Consider the following 15,988-nt stretch of genomic DNA (forward strand, 5'->3'; position numbering starts at 1 on the left):
AGGAGGAAGCTGGAGAGGAGGCTGGCCCACCACAAGCGTGTTCTTGTGGGAGAGACAGCAGACATCCCCTCCTCTCTGCCTTGCAGCTCACGGTTCTCGCCCCACTCTGCCCCAGCTGTTTCCTCAGTTGCAGACTGCAGACAATAACCGGATGGGGGAGGCTGAGTGCCCCCAGGTCCCCAGGCCCTTTCCCTGGGCAGGCCAGGCTAGCCTTGGACCCTGCCTTCCTCCTGAGCAGCACCAACTCTGCCCAGTCCCCTAGTTCCTGCTCCCAACAAGGGCCCAATCTAATGCCTCTTCTGGATTCGAGGCTCTTGGCAAACTGACCCCAGCCTCCTCTTCCACGCTGGCCTCCTGCCGCTCCTTGTGACTTGTTTGGACAGCAGCAATTGGGGTGGGGGAAAGTGTAGGGGACCTTTCCACAACCCCTTTCAGGAAATGCGGACCTCATGCAGAGTTACTTCATGGGTGCCCTCTCCTGTACCCACCCGCGTGGGCGTGTCCACCTTGCGACCGCACAGAGGCCGTGACCTCCTTCGTCCCGGCGAGGGGACTTTGTCCCTGTTTTTGTGGCAGAGACTTCCATCCTGGCCAACGGAGCTGGGTCCAACTTCATGACTGGTATCTTTCCCCCTGGGCGGAGCAGCGACCGCCGTCCCTCGGGGCGGGGACTGACCCCGAGCGCCCCGTCCCGCCCCGCCCCGCGCGCCTGGCACCACCTTCCGGGGCGGTCCTGGCCCGGGCGCCGCGTTCCTCAACCCGCGCGGCGGGAGCGGCGGGCGATGGTTCTGCCCGCGGGGGACCGGCCGGGGGCCGACCCGACCCAGGCCCTGGGCGCGCTGTGGGACTACCGCGTCTACGCGCGTCGCTGGGTCTTTCTGCTGGTGCTCAGCCTTCTCAGCTTCTCCAACGCCACGGTAGGGGGTCTGGGGTCGCCTCCGGGCGGGGGCGGGCGGCCCGAGCTGGGACCCCGCCTGAGTCGGCGCGCTTCCCACCTTCCAGTGTCCCGCTGCACCCAGGGCGGGGTCGGTGTGCATTATGGGACCGCTGGGAGTGGGGGAGCCGGCGACCTAAGCGCGCGGCCGCGGGACCAGAGGCCCTTCTCCCCGCTGTGGCTGCACAGGAAGTAAAGCTGGCATCTGTCCTCCAGGCGGCCCAGCCTGAGTCCTGTGACCTGTGGTGGTTTCGAAAGAGTCCCTCCATTCCTCAGGAGGAGGTGGGGGTCACTGTCATAGCTGGAGAGGGGTCTTCCTCCGGAACACCCAACGTCTGGCTACAGGCCTTCATGATCTGGCTCTTGCCCTCCCTCTCCAAACTTCCCACCCCAGTCTGCAAGGCAGTCAGGGCTCAGCCGCCTTGCTTGCCTGTGCCCTGGAACCTTCACTGGGTTTCTGAGTCAGTATGCGGGACCCTCACAGGGGGCCTTCCTTACCTCTGTGCACAGCCTCTCCACAGTTCCCCAGCTGGGGTCCCCAGTGACCCGTTACCTGTTCTAGAATGGTTCCCACTGCTGGCAGTGACCCTGCAGAGACCGGAGACCGGTTGAGCAGTGAGAACAGGGTCTACCACTTATAGGGGCTCAGCTCCCCAACCTGCTTCTCTCCAGCTCACCCCTGAGCCCCCAGCTGTTCTGTGCAGAGGTTTGGGCCCCTCTTTCCCTAGCCCGTCACGTACAGCAGGCTCAGTGGGGGTGTGGGCAGACACCTCAGGGAGGTGTCCAACCACTCTTGGATGTTATTCCAAACTGATCAGGGCCTTTTGCCTCTTTTCCTTGCTGACTGCGTGTGGAGAGCCAGCCCTGTGCTGGGACCAGGTGGCATCCATGGCCTGGGCTGAAGTCTGCTGTGACTCTGGAAACCTCTTTTCTCTATGGGACTCTGCACAGTGGCTTGTCGGCCAGGTGCCTCTAGCTGCTAGGAAGCTGGAGCTGGCTCTGGGCCCAGTGGTCTGAGGACACAGCCCCTAGAACTGCTCTGATGACTCTGAGAGGGGACGGGTATCATGAGTGGCCTCGAGAAGTCCCTTGGACACTGAGGCGGTATCCTGCTGCACTCTCCTTTGGTCCACAAATCATTACGGAGCAAGCAGGAGTCTCATCAGGAATTACGGCCCCTGCTGTGGTCACCACGATAAACACTGACCATGAGGCTAACCCCAGCCATGTCCCCTCGTGGACTTGTCTGCAGCCAGGTGACCACAGCTCTATGGTTCTGAGAGGGCAGTGTCAGAGGCAGGTGGAACAGAGTGAGGTCTGGGTGGCCTCAGAGTGACCCAAGGAGACAGCCTAGTGGTCTGGGCAAGAGCCAGCACGTGGGGCATCTGTCAGCACACTCAAAGGGATACAAGGAGGCACCTGGCAGGGCTGGAGTGGCCTGAAGGGAATTCTTGTATGCAGTGGAGATAAACTGTTGTCCCCATGTTGCCTTGCACGGTTTAGACCTGTCTCTGCCCTGCCAGCCACAAGCTTTGGGGAGGAGCAAGGAATGGGCTTGGCTCAGCAGGGTGGGTTTGGAGCACAGACCCCGCGGTTTGTCTTTGCTGGATCAGTTGGGCAGGAACAGGTCTTTTTCTGAACCTGGAAGATCTGTCCTCTGTTTTGTCCTAAAAAAGGGGGTGGAAAAGGAAGAAAAGGCAGCTGTTGCCCAAGTTCTCTGTCATGTGAGACTTTGTGGTCAATGTCTGTTTGGGTCAGCAAGCCTGGATCTCACTGGCCTCACCACGGAGGGTGTGGTCTGGGGCCAGCCCCTGCATTTCTGGGTCTCTCAGATTTGCAGTGATTGTGCACTTTGAATTGTGCTGCCCTTGTCTTTGGTCCATCCCTGGCCCATCTCCCCTCTCCCACCTGCAGTAACCCTTGGAGAGCCCCTCCTCCCCTCTTGCCTCACCCGTGCAGGGGTCTCAGCTCCGCCAGGAAGGTCAGTGGTCTTCCCCACTGACCCAGTCGAGCTTAAGGTCTTGCCTTAGGTCTGCTGGCCGAAGGTCTGTGGAGTTGAGTCCCAGCACTTGACAGCACCTACAGCTGGGAAATGTCACCTGTCAGGGAGGGCCTCACGTCCCAAACACCTGGGTCTCCTGTAGGACAGGTGGGGCTGGCTTTGGGCAGGGCCAGCGCATAATCCAGGTGTTTCCACCTGGGACTCAATCACTGAGTTTGCAGACAAGCTAGAGATACCTTTTGGGCCCCTTTCTCCCCCCCCCCCCCCCCCCCGCCGGCCCTCCCGTGGAAACATCCCTTCAATGGCTGCAGGCCCACCCAGCCTCCTGCCCTTATCCATCTGGGTATTCACCACAGGCACCACAGCACCCCCAAATGTGCTCCTCTGCCCAGCCAGTCTGGGCCATCTATACATCTGTGCGACTGGGAAGCCAGGATCCAGACCCCCTCTTCTACCCTGCCAGGCTCCAGTGCTGTCCAGTACCTGGTCTAGGCCTCTTCATGCCCATGCACTGTGTAGAGCTCCCCTTCCCCCTTCAGACATCTGCCTCTTACTGGCAGCCCTCTGGGCTTTCTCCTTAGAGGGTCAGTCTTGGTAGGGCTTATGATTCTGCAGACTCTGGCCGGATCTTCAGCCTCTGTCTCCCGCCCCCCCCCCCCACCGGACCGTGCCTGCAGGATGGTGCTGTTCTGCATCCCGGGCACACTGTCTGGCCACCCCCCCAACCTGGTGCACTCCCTTGGAGGTGACTGGATGAAGACACTGGCCCTTACGGGACCGCCAGGCACTTTCTCTCCCTCAGACTGGCTGGCTGAGCCTGGGACAGTGGGTGGCTATGGTGTCTGTGGCACCTGCTCCATGGGCTGATGCCAGCGTGTGTCCACAGCTGTGGCTCAGCTTCGCACCCGTGGCCGACATGATTGCCCACCACTTCCTCCTCTCCACCGAGCAGATCAACTGGCTTTCGCGAGTCTACTTCGTGGCGTCCATCCCGTCTGGCGTGGTGGCCATCTGGGTTCTGGATTCTGTTGGGCTCCGCTGGGCAGTGAGTCAGACCCCACATGAGGGTCAGCTCTTGAATGGGGCAGGGTCCTCGAGTGAGGGCTCGAGAGCCATTGCTTCCTCTCTGGGGATCTCCAGGCAGAGCCACTGGGGTGGCAGGGCGGAGGGCAGGGTGCTGGGCCGGGAGTCCGGGCTGGCCAGGCAGCGCTCCAACCCCATCCCTGCAGACCATCGTGTGCGCATGGCTGAACTTTGCCGGGAGTGTGTTCCGAACCTTGCCCTTCATGGTCGGCGGGATCCAGGACCCATTTGCCTTCCTCATGGGTGGGCAGAGCCTCTGTGCCCTGGCCCAGACGCTGGTCGTCTTCTCTCCGGCCAAGCTGGCTGCCTTGTGGTTCCCCGAGCACCAGCGAGCCACGGCCAACATGATTGGCACCATGTGTGAGTGGCGGGGGGTGAGGCTGATGGTCTCCCGCGGCTTAGTGAGAGGGTCCTGCCACCTCTGTGCTCCCAGCTCTCAGAGAGCAGAGGGCTCTGCCTGTGGGCTGGGGACCAGGCCTGGCCACGGCTGAGCTGACATGTGTCTCCATCTGTCCATCCAGCAAACCCCCTGGGCATCCTGGTGGCCAACCTGCTGTCACCTGCCCTGGTGAAGAAGGAGGAGGACATCCCCTTGATGGTGAGGGAGCTCGTGAGGTACAGGCACACGCATGTGCATTTGTGTGCAGTGTGTGTGTGTGGGCATGATGGGCTCACGTGTGCACACACGTGTGTACGTGAGTGTTTGTGTGGAATGTGTGCACGAGCCAGTGTGAGTATGCACCTGCCCCTCCCTGTGGCCACACCAGCAAGTGGCCCCGGTGCACGCGGGATTTCTCCACGTGTGCGAGTCCTAGGCACCTCGTCAGACACAGCTCTAGGGACCAGGATGTTGGTTTCCTTGGTGGGGAGAGGCCTTTGGTGAGCTGAGAGGCTGACTGGAGCAGGAGGAGGCAGTGTTTATGGGGCGGGCTGGAGAGGGAGATGAGGGGCCAACAAAGGCCCTGAGGTGGATGTGAGGTTGAGGGGTAGGGGTTGCAGCCAGAGGCCAGCGTGTCTGCTGTGGAGGGAAGGGTCAGCCAGGTGGTAGGTGGTTGCCATTGATGTGATGGAAACCCCGGGGGTGTCTAGGGGGAGAGTGATTCAACCTGGCCCAAAGACTCGGGGAGCCAAAGACGCGGTTGCAGTGTCCAGGCGGGGCGTTGGGACTTCGGTTGGGTGGGACGGGGGGTGGTAGCTCAGGCCAGGTTGGGAGAGGCGAGGGGCTTCCAGCTGTGCAGCCAGGTAAGTGTTGGGGTCATTCACAAAGGCAGGAAGGAAGGTTCAGTTGGCAGGCGGATGGGTGAGTCTGGGGTTAAGGTTGTCACCGAGGAAGTCATCTCTGTGTGACATTTCGAAAGCCAGGGCTCCGGATGGAGCAAAGCCGAGCAGACCCCCAGGCTTGCCTTTGTCTGCCTAGGGAAGGCCGGCGGGGGTGGCTAGCAAGGGGGGCCGTGTGCCACCTGGTGCCCAGAGCGGTGGATGTGAAGCCCTCGTGTGCATGTGCACGTGTTTGCGAGGGCCTGCGCACGCACACATACTCGTGTGCTCGCAGACACACTTGCACACGCACGCACACTCACGTGCACCCTCTCCCCAGCTGGGCATCTATATCATCCCTGCCGGCATCACCTGCCTGCTGGCCACCGCCTGCCTCTTGGAGAGCGTGCCCCCCACCCCACCCTCCGCCAGGGCCATCCACTCCACCTCAGAGAAGTTCCTGGATGGGCTGAAGCTGGTCGGTGCCGTGGAATCCCGGGCTGGGGTCATCGGGGTGGGGAGGAGCTGAGGAGGGAAGGGGGTCAGGACAGGCCCCGTCGGAGCCTCTGCATGTCCTGTGGGAGCTCCTGTGCTGAGCGGCGCCTTCTCCCCCAGCTCTTGTGTAACAGAGCCTATGTCGTCCTGGCCGTGTGTTTCGGGGGCGGCATTGGCATCTTCTCCAGCTTCTCGGCCCTCCTGGAGCAGGTCCTTTGTGTGAGGGGCTACTCCAACGTGAGTGCTGCCCCGCCCTGACCCTTTCTCCTGCTCAAGGGTGGGGCTTGGGGGCATTACTGTCACCCTGAAGGCCGTCTGCCTCTGCCTCCGTCAGGTGGCCCAGGACCTCCCCAAGTGCTGCATTTCCACACCTAGACAGGGTAACCTCCTGTTGTGGGTGGTATTGAGATGCCGTGTGTGAAAAGTTGTGTCAGGTGCCAAATACAGTCTGAGGATGAGTGGTGGCCCTGAGGAGGGGATGGTGGCGGTGCCCAAGTGGCCTGGGATTTTGCGTGTGCTTTCCGCTATCTTTCCCAGTGTCCCACCCAGGATGGCTTCAACCCTGAAGGCCGAAGTGTCCTCTTGTGATATTTGGAGATTGGAAAGGCCTTGCTCTGCTCATAGCATCTCTGGCCATGCCCTCCCCCGTCTGGCATCAGCCCTGGGTGTGGGATTCAGGCCTGGCATGTTCCCAACTCATGAGGGGCCCGTGGGCACTGAAGGGTGTCTACAGCAACCAGGCCCTTGCCTTTAGCAATTGTTGAGTCCCCGGGGCATGGCGACACAGGAAAGCGGCGCCTCCAGTGGAAGACATGCTACCCTGGCTCATAGCTAATCCTACAGCTGAGCCTTCCCTGTCACCCTGCCATGGGCCTCTTGGGGATGGTGTGTGTCTTGAAGGTGAGTGCCTCCTCCTGGGGCCCCGGTGTCACTGTGCCCCGATGATGGGGTGCCCCCCACCTCCTCTCCCCCTCCAGGAATTTATAGGCCTTTGTGGGGCTCTCTTCATTGTGTTTGGGGTCCTGGGGGCCCTGGTTCTCAGCCTGTATGTGGACCGGACCAAGCTCTTCACCGAAGCTGTCAAGATTGGCTTCTGTCTGACCTCCGTGGTCTGTGTGGCCTTCGCTCTGGTGAGAGTCCCCTCGAACCAAGACTACCCTACAGTGGTGGGAGTGGGGTGCTCTGGGGCAGGGCAGCTGGCAACTGGGTCAAAGCAGAAATTTCGACCTTCTGCCCACTGGAGTGGTCCCTGGGTGGGATGGGCTCCCCGGTCCCCTGACCCTGTCCCCTGCTCAGCTCAGACAGGGTGCTGGTACAGGGCCTGGCTGGGTCTGGGTGTCCCATCCCTCTGTGTGGCTCACTGCCCCCTAGGTGTCTCAGCTGCAGGGACAGACCCTCGCGCTGGCTGCCATCTGCTCACTGCTTGGCCTCTTTGGTTTCGCGGTGGCACCCATTGCCATGGAGCTGGCCGTTGAGTGCTCCTTCCCTGTGGGTGAGGGTGCGGCTGCGGGCCTGATCTTCGTGCTGGGGTGAGTGTCGGTCCCTCTGCCACTTCCCTGGGACCCCAGAGACCCTCCCCTCACCCCACTCCAGGCTACACAGTGGGTCACCTGCACGTTCTGAGCTGTGTGCAGTCCTAGGCTGGCTGCTGGGGTCCACACTGACCGGAACAGCATGCTGCCCTCAGAATGACCGACGGCACTGAGAGCAGTGAGCGGTGCCTGGGGCAGGGCTGAAGGCCTCGTGGCTGTCTAGGCAGGCCGAGGGCGTGCTCATCATGGTCCTGCTGACTGCCCTGACCGTGCGCCGTGCAGAGCCGTCTGTCTCCACCTGCCAGGATGGCCAGGGCCCACTGGACTGGCGGGGTGAGTGCCCCGGCCTGCATGGGACCTCAGGGCCTAGACCCCCCACCTCCGGCCCTGGAAACTCCCTTCCACGGGCCCCTTCCTCTCGGCATCTTTTGCTCTCCTTGGCACGTGCAGGGCACCCACAGGGCTAGGGCGGGGTAGAGTTGGAGGGCAACAAGGCCGACCTTTCCCCACCAAGGCTTAGTATGGTGGGAGCAGCCCTGAGGCCCTGATGAAAGCTCAACTTTTAAGCCCATGGGAGTTGTTTAAAAATGAGATCAGGGAAAGAGAGAGCGAGGCAAAGAGAGGAAAGAGAGAGAGTGACAGGGGTGAGGATGGCCACGTCCAGGGACCCCATGCCGTTGACCTTGGATCTCACCACACCTGGGTCTGTGAACATGCCCTCAGGGCCCGTTGGATGCTGGGCAAGATCTGTTTCCAGGTCACTCTCTGGTCATGGCCAGTGGGGTCCGCGGGGGCTCTGCCAGCCGTGTGGCTACTCTGGGTCCTGTGTGGGGAGCTTGGCTGCTTGGGCGAGCCTCAGAACAGAGCTGGGTTGTGTCTCCCCAGTGTCCATGCTGCTGATGGCTGGCCTCTGCACCCTCTTCAGCTGCTTCCTGGTTCTCTTCTTTCACACTCCATACCGGCGCCTCCAGGCTGAGGCCAGTGCGAGCTGCTCCATCCAGGAGGACATGTCCCCTGCGACCGTGGACCGCGAACCCCACCCGGCAGCCACCCCCTGAGGCATCCACACGACCTCCTCCGGCACTGGCGCCCTAGGAAGCTCGGGGCCACTCATCCCTAGAGCTGTTCTCCTGGCCCCGCCTTCTTGTTCCTGGGAGCCCTGAGCCCCTGGAACCCTCAGGACTTGCAGAGATGTCACAAGGGTCCCTGACGAGATCTGGAAGCTAAGAGAGCAGTTAGTGCATCAAGAAGTGGTTCTGGGGACATGAAGGGGAGGCCAGGAGAGACAGGCTTTGGTCACAGGGTGACATCTTCGTGCAGGTGCCAGAAGGACTTGGGGCAAGGCAGGGTGGCCCAGAGGAGACCCTGTGGCTGTGGCAAGAACTGCTGGAGCCGTGTGACAGGCAGACACCCCAGTGGCCAGGCCAGACCCAGGGTGGCTGGTGCTGGAGCAGCGTATGGGTGTGGACCTAGCAAGAGAGGCAAGAGCGAGGGGGACATGGAGGGATTGGGGGCCCTGGGGGCCCCTAGCATGACCGAGTCTGGAGTCGACAGTTGTGAGAAAGGCCGTGTTTGGGGGATCCCAAGCCGTGGCTTTACTCAATCTCTGCTGACCACTGAGTGGCCTAATGCCCTGGGATGAGTGCTAGCACGGCGGGAGGGGCCAGGCTGGGTGGGGAGGGGAAGCAGAGGGAGGACCCCACAGGCAGATGCTCCCACCCCAGCAGGCCCTTCCCCTCCAGACTCTCCTAGTTCCAAGCAAACACTCCCACCCGCAGTGGACCCTCCCCACACTCTCCCTGCCAAGGCAGACACTTCCCCCACCCAGGTGGAAGTTCCCCACCTGCAGACTCTCCCACCCCCAGGTGACACGTCCTCCTCTCCCTCTGCAGACACTGGCAGGCAGGTTTGTGGGTTCATGTTTATTGAACTGGCTGCAGCCCAGGTGGGGACGGGGGCCGTGCCCCTCACTCCTCCTTCTCCTCCCCGTGGGTGAGCACGTAGCTCAGTGCCTTGTAGTCCAGGTTGCCTGCAGCATCGATGGTGGCAAACTGGAACATCTGGTCAACCTGCAAGCCAGTGTGGTGTGGGGGAGGGTCAGGCCCAGGGAGGAGGGGAAGGAGCAAAATGGTCCGCTGAATTACAGGCAACTAACTCCAGCCAGCTCCCAGTGTTGTTTTTGCTTGTGGGGAGCCAGGGGTGGGACCAGGGCCCAGCCACTGGGTGTCCTGCCCACCCTGATGGTGCAGCTTCTGGAGGCCCAGGGAGTATCCCCCCTGGAGCCCAGAGGGCCACACTGGGCTGCATGGAGGGCCATGGGGGAGGGGGTGGGGTGGGAGCGGAGTGGACCATTACCTCTTCAGCGGTCATCTTGTCTGCCTGAGACATCAACAGCCGCTTGATGCTGAGGACAAGGAGGGAGAAGCCAAATTAGGCTGCTCTGAAGAAAGGGACCATCACCAGAAGAACTGGAGGGGTGGCCCAGGGGAGCCCCGTGACTTGGCTCTTCTGTGGTGGGATGAGTCAAGGGGGCTGCGCTCACCCTCTAGTCCCACCCACTCACAGTGCAGGTGTCTTTGGAAGCCTGGCTCTAGGGGGAGTCCTAGGCACCAGGGAGTGGTCACTGGGGAGTCCTTCCTGACACTCAGGGGTCACTACCCCTTGTGGGGAGCTCCACCTGCAGGGAGGAGACTGAGGAGGGATTAGAGGCAAGTGCCTGGCACACCAAATATGCCCACCCCCAGTGCTTGGCTGATGTAGCCCTCAAAGGGGGTTAAAGGCCCAGTGATGGTACAAGTGGCATGACCAGCTGGGTTACTGGGTGCCCCGGCCTTGGTGTGGGTAGGGCTGGTTTCGCCCTCAGTTGCCCTGAGGGACTTGGGACTTTGGGGCAGGCGGCCCAACACCTGGACCCTGGGGCCGGGTGGGGGGGGCTTGGCGCCCCTCAGGAGAGATGCCCAGGTTGGGGGGGGGCTTGGTGCCCCTCAGGAGAGATGCCCAGGTTGGGGGGGGGGCTTGGCGCCCCTCAGGAGAGATGCCCAGGTTGGGGGGGGGCTTGGTGCCCCTCAGGAGAGATGCCCAGGTTGGGGGGGGCTTGGTGCTCCTCAGGAGAGATGCCCAGGTGGGGGGGGGGCTTGGCGCCCCTCAGGAGAGATGCCCAGGTTGGGGGGGGGGGCTTGGTGCCCCTCAGGGGAGATACCCAGGCGTTTGTGACCAAACTCACTAGTCCTTGTTGATGCTGCCTTTGCCTTCAGGATCCAGCATCTTGAAGGCATTTAGGATGGTCTCTTCGGCATCCGTACCTGCCCACAAAAGGCCTTGAACCAGGGGCTTTTAGGGCTCCAGTCTTGCTCTGGGCCATCCCAGAGCCTTCCCACCTCCAGCTCCTGAGCGCCTGGGAGACTCCGCAGCTCCCACCTTGAGGGGACTGTTCTGGGGTCTCTGGAGTTCTACCCACCCTGAGGGGACTATTCTGGGGGTCCCCAGAGTTCTACCCAGGCCCAGAGGTGGAGCGAGTGCTCAGCGAGTGAGGGACAGAGGCTGTCGCCAGTAGGCAGATGGGAGGTAGGCTGGGCGTGTGACCCACAGACGTGGGTACCAGAATGCTACGCTTTTCATCAAATTGGAAAATTTGGATTTTTATGTGAAATGCCTGGGTTTGTAAGTGTTAGGAGCTAATGAAATATAGATGGCTTTGGCAGACTGGCCTGAAGGCTGCCCCTGGTCAGGGAGAAACCTGGCTCCATGGTGCTCCCCACCCCATGGTTCTCACCCATCAGCTTCGCCCCAAACATATTCAGGAACATGGTGAAGTTGATGGGCCCCGAGGCCTCCTTGAGCATGGCATCCAGCTCATCATCCTTGACGTTGGTTTTGCCTGTCGCCAATACAAGACAGGGGGCGCTGGGTAAGAATGTCACACTCACCCTGGCTGTTCTTGTTGATGTGTCTGCTGTCCCCACTGGCCTCCCAACTCCATCATTCTCCAGGTGACCCCAGAATCAAGTTGGGGAGACCAGAAGGAGGGCAGTGAGCAGATGGGGGGGACACTTGGCCCAGGTGTGGTGGGGTACAGGTTCTGCACATCAGCAGAACCCCAAAACCTGAGCCCCGGGGAGATGGACTGCTGAGGAGGAGGAAGAGGCCACGCATGGGGTCCAGGGAGACTGTGATCTTACCTGGGTGTAAGGGGGCCCAGAGGAAAGAAACCTACCTGTCCTCCCCTGGGACTGCCTCAGGCTGAGAACATGGCCCCAGATGGGAAGTTGAGGGGGAAAGGGCCAGTCTTTGGCTCTTCAGAGGAGCATAAGTTGGCTCCACATTCTCTCCCGGGTCTGTTTCTGGGCTTCCTTAGCATGCCTGGGGGCAGGACGCAAGCCTCCCCGTGCAGTGGTGTCCCTCTGGGAGGTTAGCCCTTCCCTGGAGCTTTGGTCCCAACTCCCCCATCCATGATGCCTGTGCTTGGGCATCTAGTGATGCCCTGGCCAAACCAGAGAGGGATTTTTCCCCCAGGGGAGACCCGGCCCACCTCCTCATGGCCCATGGGACGTGGGATGTCAGGTCAGGCTGTAGGGCCCAAGTGTAGAGCAAGGCTCTCCAGGGCTGGAGGACATTCTGAGGTGGGGTGTGGCGGGGTTCTGCCCCACAGCACATACCCAGGGAGGCATAGGTGTCCTTCAGATCCTCCTTGTCAATAAAGCCATCTCGGTTCTGATCCATCAGTGTGAATGCCTGAAACCGGAGCCAGGGTCACTAGGTTGCCAGGCCAGCCACACCATGTCAGGACAGGCATCTACTCTCATTGGCTCTGGAGAGAGGCTCACATAGGGTCTTTGGGTCACCTGCCTTATGATTCCCAGGGGGCCCCTGAGTCAGGAGCTTCTGGGTGGAGGGGACCTGGGACAAGAGCAAAGCCTCACCTCCTTGAACTCCTGGATCTGGGTCTGCTCAAAGTTGGAAAAGACGTTGGATGATGCTCTCTGGGCCCGAAGGCCCCCCCCTTCCTTCTTCTTGGTCTTCCTGCTGGCCTAATGTGAGAACAGCAAGGCTGAGGGGCCTCCAGGCTGGCATTTTGGAAGGCAAGGCAGAGGACGCATGGACTATAGCACCAGGGGCTCCGGGGGAACCCCAAGCCCGGGTCCCTGGGCTGGGATGGCTGTAGGCGCCCGGTGTGGGTGTGAGGAGCCCTGACAGCACAGCACCTGCAGCTCATCTTGAGCTTTGCCCTGCCATCCAGCCAGGAGGAACCAGCTGGGCCTGAATACCCAAGGAGCGGATGGGTTGTGCAGGTGGCCAGCAAGTGGGTGGGGCTGTTCTCGGGACCCTGCCAGGGTGAAGGCCAGGGCCCTCGTCTCTCACCCCAGACCTGCATGGAGACGGCCACGGAGCACAGATTTCCTCCCCACTGCACACACCCTCACACATGTAAACAGACTCAACTTGTGTGCACACACCCACCCACCACAGGCTTGTGCAGGTGACGCAAGTATACATAGTCACAATCGCACACTGTGCATAAACACACACACACTCACACTCGCTCCTGCCCCAGTGGCCTGCAGGCCACACTCACCATGCTTAGGTCTGCCTGATGCGATGGTCTGTGCCCTCCCTGCCTAGGTCGCCTGTCTTAAGCTCCTACCCAGTCCCCCAGGACACTTCGGGCTCCGGCTGCCGCTCCCTACAAGGGCAGGCGCAGGGCTACCCTGGGGACTGGACAACTGCAGAGTGAGCTTTGGCAGCTGGCGGGTGACTCAGATGCCCATCTTGCCCTGCCCAGCAGGGCCCCCAGGTTTCCAGGCACCTCCCCACTGCCCCTCACCCAGAAGCTTTTGTTCTCCTGTTTTCTGTTCACCTCCAGGGCCACCTACATGTAGACCAAAGACCCGGGAGCTATGAGAGCTAGAGGAAGGAGCACCTTTCCCAGATTTGCACAAAGTTACTGTGAGTGGCCTTGGGGGCTGGTCACCACGCGCTCCTTGAGCATGTTGTGTGCACCCTCATCTATCTGCCTCGGTGGCAGAAAAGTCCCAGGGCCCCGTCCCCATGGCAGGGAACTCCTTGCCTGGGACACAGTGGGGATAGCATTTCTGGGATGAAGGGCCATCCACATGGGCTGGGCCCTGGGCCATTACTCGGGCAAGTTTCCCCCCTACGTCGGGGCCCAGCAGGCAGAAGCTGGGGAGGGCACACAGGTGCCTGTGAATGGTGCCAGGTACCAAGGTCACCACAGAATCAGGGGCTGAATGTCCTGGTCCTGGGTTGAGGGGAGTGAAGGTTAGGGGTGGGAAAGGACGGGGGTGGGGTCTGTAGGCTGAGCAGGAGGAGGGCGCTTGGTGGCCGAATGAAGTGGGCAGGCAGGATTCTGCAGTTCCACACCTGGGGAACAAGCCCTCAGAGCCCCTGTGCCTGCACCTGGTAGGGAAGCATCAGCTGCAGCCAGTCTGCAGGTGCGTCTGGGAACCACATCACATGTGAGTGCCACTGTAGCAGGGTCCTGCCCCTTGGGGCACACACCTTCCGTCATGTGACCCCCCTGAGGCGATCCCAGGGGCAGCTCACTGTTGGTCTCCACTAAGTATGAGACAACAGACACTGTGCAGAGCCTAGGGAGGCGTGACATGCCTGGGGGGACTTGGGGGCTTCCTGGGGTTCTGCCTGGAGGACTCCCAGAGGGACAACCTGTCACTAATGTGGGAGACCCAGGCAGGGCTGCACTCTCAGCTGGGCAGGGTCTGACCGTGATGCCTGGGGAGACCCTAGCAGGGCTGCAGGAGTGGGGACCACTGCAATGAGAAGGGAAGGCATGTAGGATCTGTGCTCAGGAGGCCCCTGATGTGAGGTAGGCCAGAAGACACTGGCAGGGACCCTGGGGAGGTTTCCTGGGCTGGTAGCACTAAAGATAGCTGTGGAGTCTGGCTCCTGGGAGAATATCGGGATTCAACATGGACAGCTGGCCCTGACAGGTGCAGGGGCATCAGCAGGCGGTCCCAGTGTTCTGAGCCAGGTGGGAGCCCCCTCAGCCTTCAGGAAGGGCCCTGGGCCAAAGGAAGTCTCCCTCAGCTTTAGGGGTCTTCCCTGGGCAGCCATGTACACAGGGGCATGTGTGCCTGTGTGTGCCCTCCACTGGTCCCCTCCCCGTCTCCCCCGCCCCACTGGAAGCTACTGGTATGTGCTCTCTACCAGCACTCTGGCCTCATCTTCAGCCCAGGAGACATTTATTTTTGATTCTGGAAGCAGGAGTTGCTGAGGAGTCCTGTTTATTTTAAAATCCAGGGAAGGGAAAACACACTCATCACCCGAGGTCATCTGCCTAGCTGCTCAAGGGGGTAGGGGTGTGCACTCCGGATTGCCGCATGGCATGTTGGTGAAAGAGGGTTATTTTGTGCCTTGTGGGGTCAACATGTGCGTACAGTCTCCTCAGGGAGCAATGAGGGGGCTTGGGAAGGCCCTCCCCCCACCCCAGGCCGGGCAGAAGCACCAGTGGAGGCATCAGGCAGAGGTCTCAGGGTCCTTAGAGAAGAGCCTGGTGACCCTCTAGGATGGGCCTCCTTATTCCCGCCGCCATCCCAGGAAACAGCGCAGGTGATTTTCCAATTTCTCGGCTGGAGTCCCAGAACCAGGACTCCAGAGCAAGCTGCCGCGCCAGAAGGGCCTCCCTCCATGCAGATTTACTGAGCACCTGCTTTGTGCCCTGGAGTTTTAGCCTCTGCATTCCATTCTCTTTAGATTTATAGTTAAGCTGTCTTTGGAAACGGAAGGGTATGGAAGAGTAGGGAAAAGTGGGCTCCCTCCGTCGTATTGGGGGCCCTAGTGACCCCCAAACTCTGGTTCTCAGGGAGCTTCTGCCTGGATCCGTGCAGGGCCCAAGGGGGTGAGTGGTCCTCCTGTCAGCCCCACCCCCACCTGATTGCCTTGGGAACCACGTGTCCGCACAGGCAGCGCTGTTGGGAGGCTGGTTGGCTGGTCACCACTGCCCCATCTTTGGGCAGTCTCTGCACAGCTGCAGCTGACCTGTCACGTCTTCACCAGGACTAACCACAGAAGTGGGGGAAACCGGCTACTCTGAGGGGGACAGAGTAACTGGAAGGTTTACCCCCTGCCCGTCCCACCTTAAGCAGCAGAAGTGGGAGAATGAGGGCCCATCTGGGGGCTCTGTGGACCCAGGGGCCCTGATTGAGGTGGACCTTGGAGCTTCAAACTGCAGGGTCTGGAGGGCAGCAGTCAGGGAGCAGGTCTGCTAGCTCCCAGGAAGACCCCAGCCCCCTGTGCCGGAGAAGCTCCTGCTCTGCTCTGCTCTGCCAGGGGACTGGGGACTGAGACTGGGGGCGGGGGGGGGGGGTGTGTGGCTGGAAGGGGCTCCCAAGGCAGTGTCGCCCCAGCAGGGGGTTCTGAGGCCACCATAATCAGCGGGGCCTGAGTGCAGAGGGTCTGGCCGCAGCCCCCCCCCCCCCCCCCCCAAATGGGCGAGGAGCCTGGGGACCAGGGGGCCAGCGCTCAGGTCACACTTAGTACCTAGACCCGGTATTCCCTGTCCAAAACCTCAAACCCCTTTACCGGCCAAGGCCCCCTCCCAGTCGGTCCTTGAGGCTGACCTGGGACGGCCAGGGACCTGGACAGGCCTGGGCGGGGCTGCAGGCCGCACTCCAGCCACCCGGCGTGGGTGGTGGTGGGCTCCTTCCCCGA

At 61.4% G+C, this 15,988-nt stretch overlaps 2 protein-coding genes across 3 annotated transcripts; one reads left to right on the top strand and one right to left on the bottom strand.

Annotated features, from left to right (window-relative positions):
* The first annotated feature begins 712 nt into the window (after positions 1 to 712).
* On the top strand, positions 713 to 9,462 carry SLC49A3 (solute carrier family 49 member 3). Of its 2 annotated transcripts, none has more exons than XM_058723280.1 (10): positions 713 to 917; positions 3,823 to 3,981; positions 4,166 to 4,379; positions 4,541 to 4,617; positions 5,617 to 5,754; positions 5,892 to 6,008; positions 6,749 to 6,901; positions 7,143 to 7,300; positions 7,527 to 7,636; positions 8,229 to 9,462. In XM_058723280.1, exons 1-10 carry the CDS (start codon positions 783 to 785, stop codon positions 8,396 to 8,398), a joined length of 1,431 nt encoding a protein of 476 aa, XP_058579263.1. In that variant the 5' UTR covers positions 713 to 782; the 3' UTR covers positions 8,399 to 9,462. The 2 variants fall into 2 exon arrangements, with proteins under 2 accessions (XP_058579263.1, XP_058579262.1); XM_058723279.1 differs by having other exon boundaries at positions 715 to 917; positions 8,189 to 9,462.
* On the bottom strand, positions 9,271 to 13,010 carry MYL5 (myosin light chain 5). The gene is made up of 7 exons (XM_058723282.1): positions 12,876 to 13,010; positions 12,223 to 12,330; positions 11,959 to 12,034; positions 11,076 to 11,180; positions 10,527 to 10,605; positions 9,659 to 9,707; positions 9,271 to 9,372 (listed from the first exon to the last, which is right to left on the bottom strand). The coding sequence occupies exons 1-7, from the start codon at positions 12,876 to 12,878 to the stop codon at positions 9,271 to 9,273; spliced, it is 522 nt and encodes a 173-aa protein (XP_058579265.1). The 5' UTR covers positions 12,879 to 13,010.
* Positions 13,011 to 15,988: the final 2,978 nt, after the last annotated feature.

Source organism: Neofelis nebulosa, chromosome 3 (genome assembly GCF_028018385.1).
Source record: "Neofelis nebulosa isolate mNeoNeb1 chromosome 3, mNeoNeb1.pri, whole genome shotgun sequence".
NCBI lineage: Eukaryota > Metazoa > Chordata > Mammalia > Carnivora > Felidae > Neofelis > Neofelis nebulosa.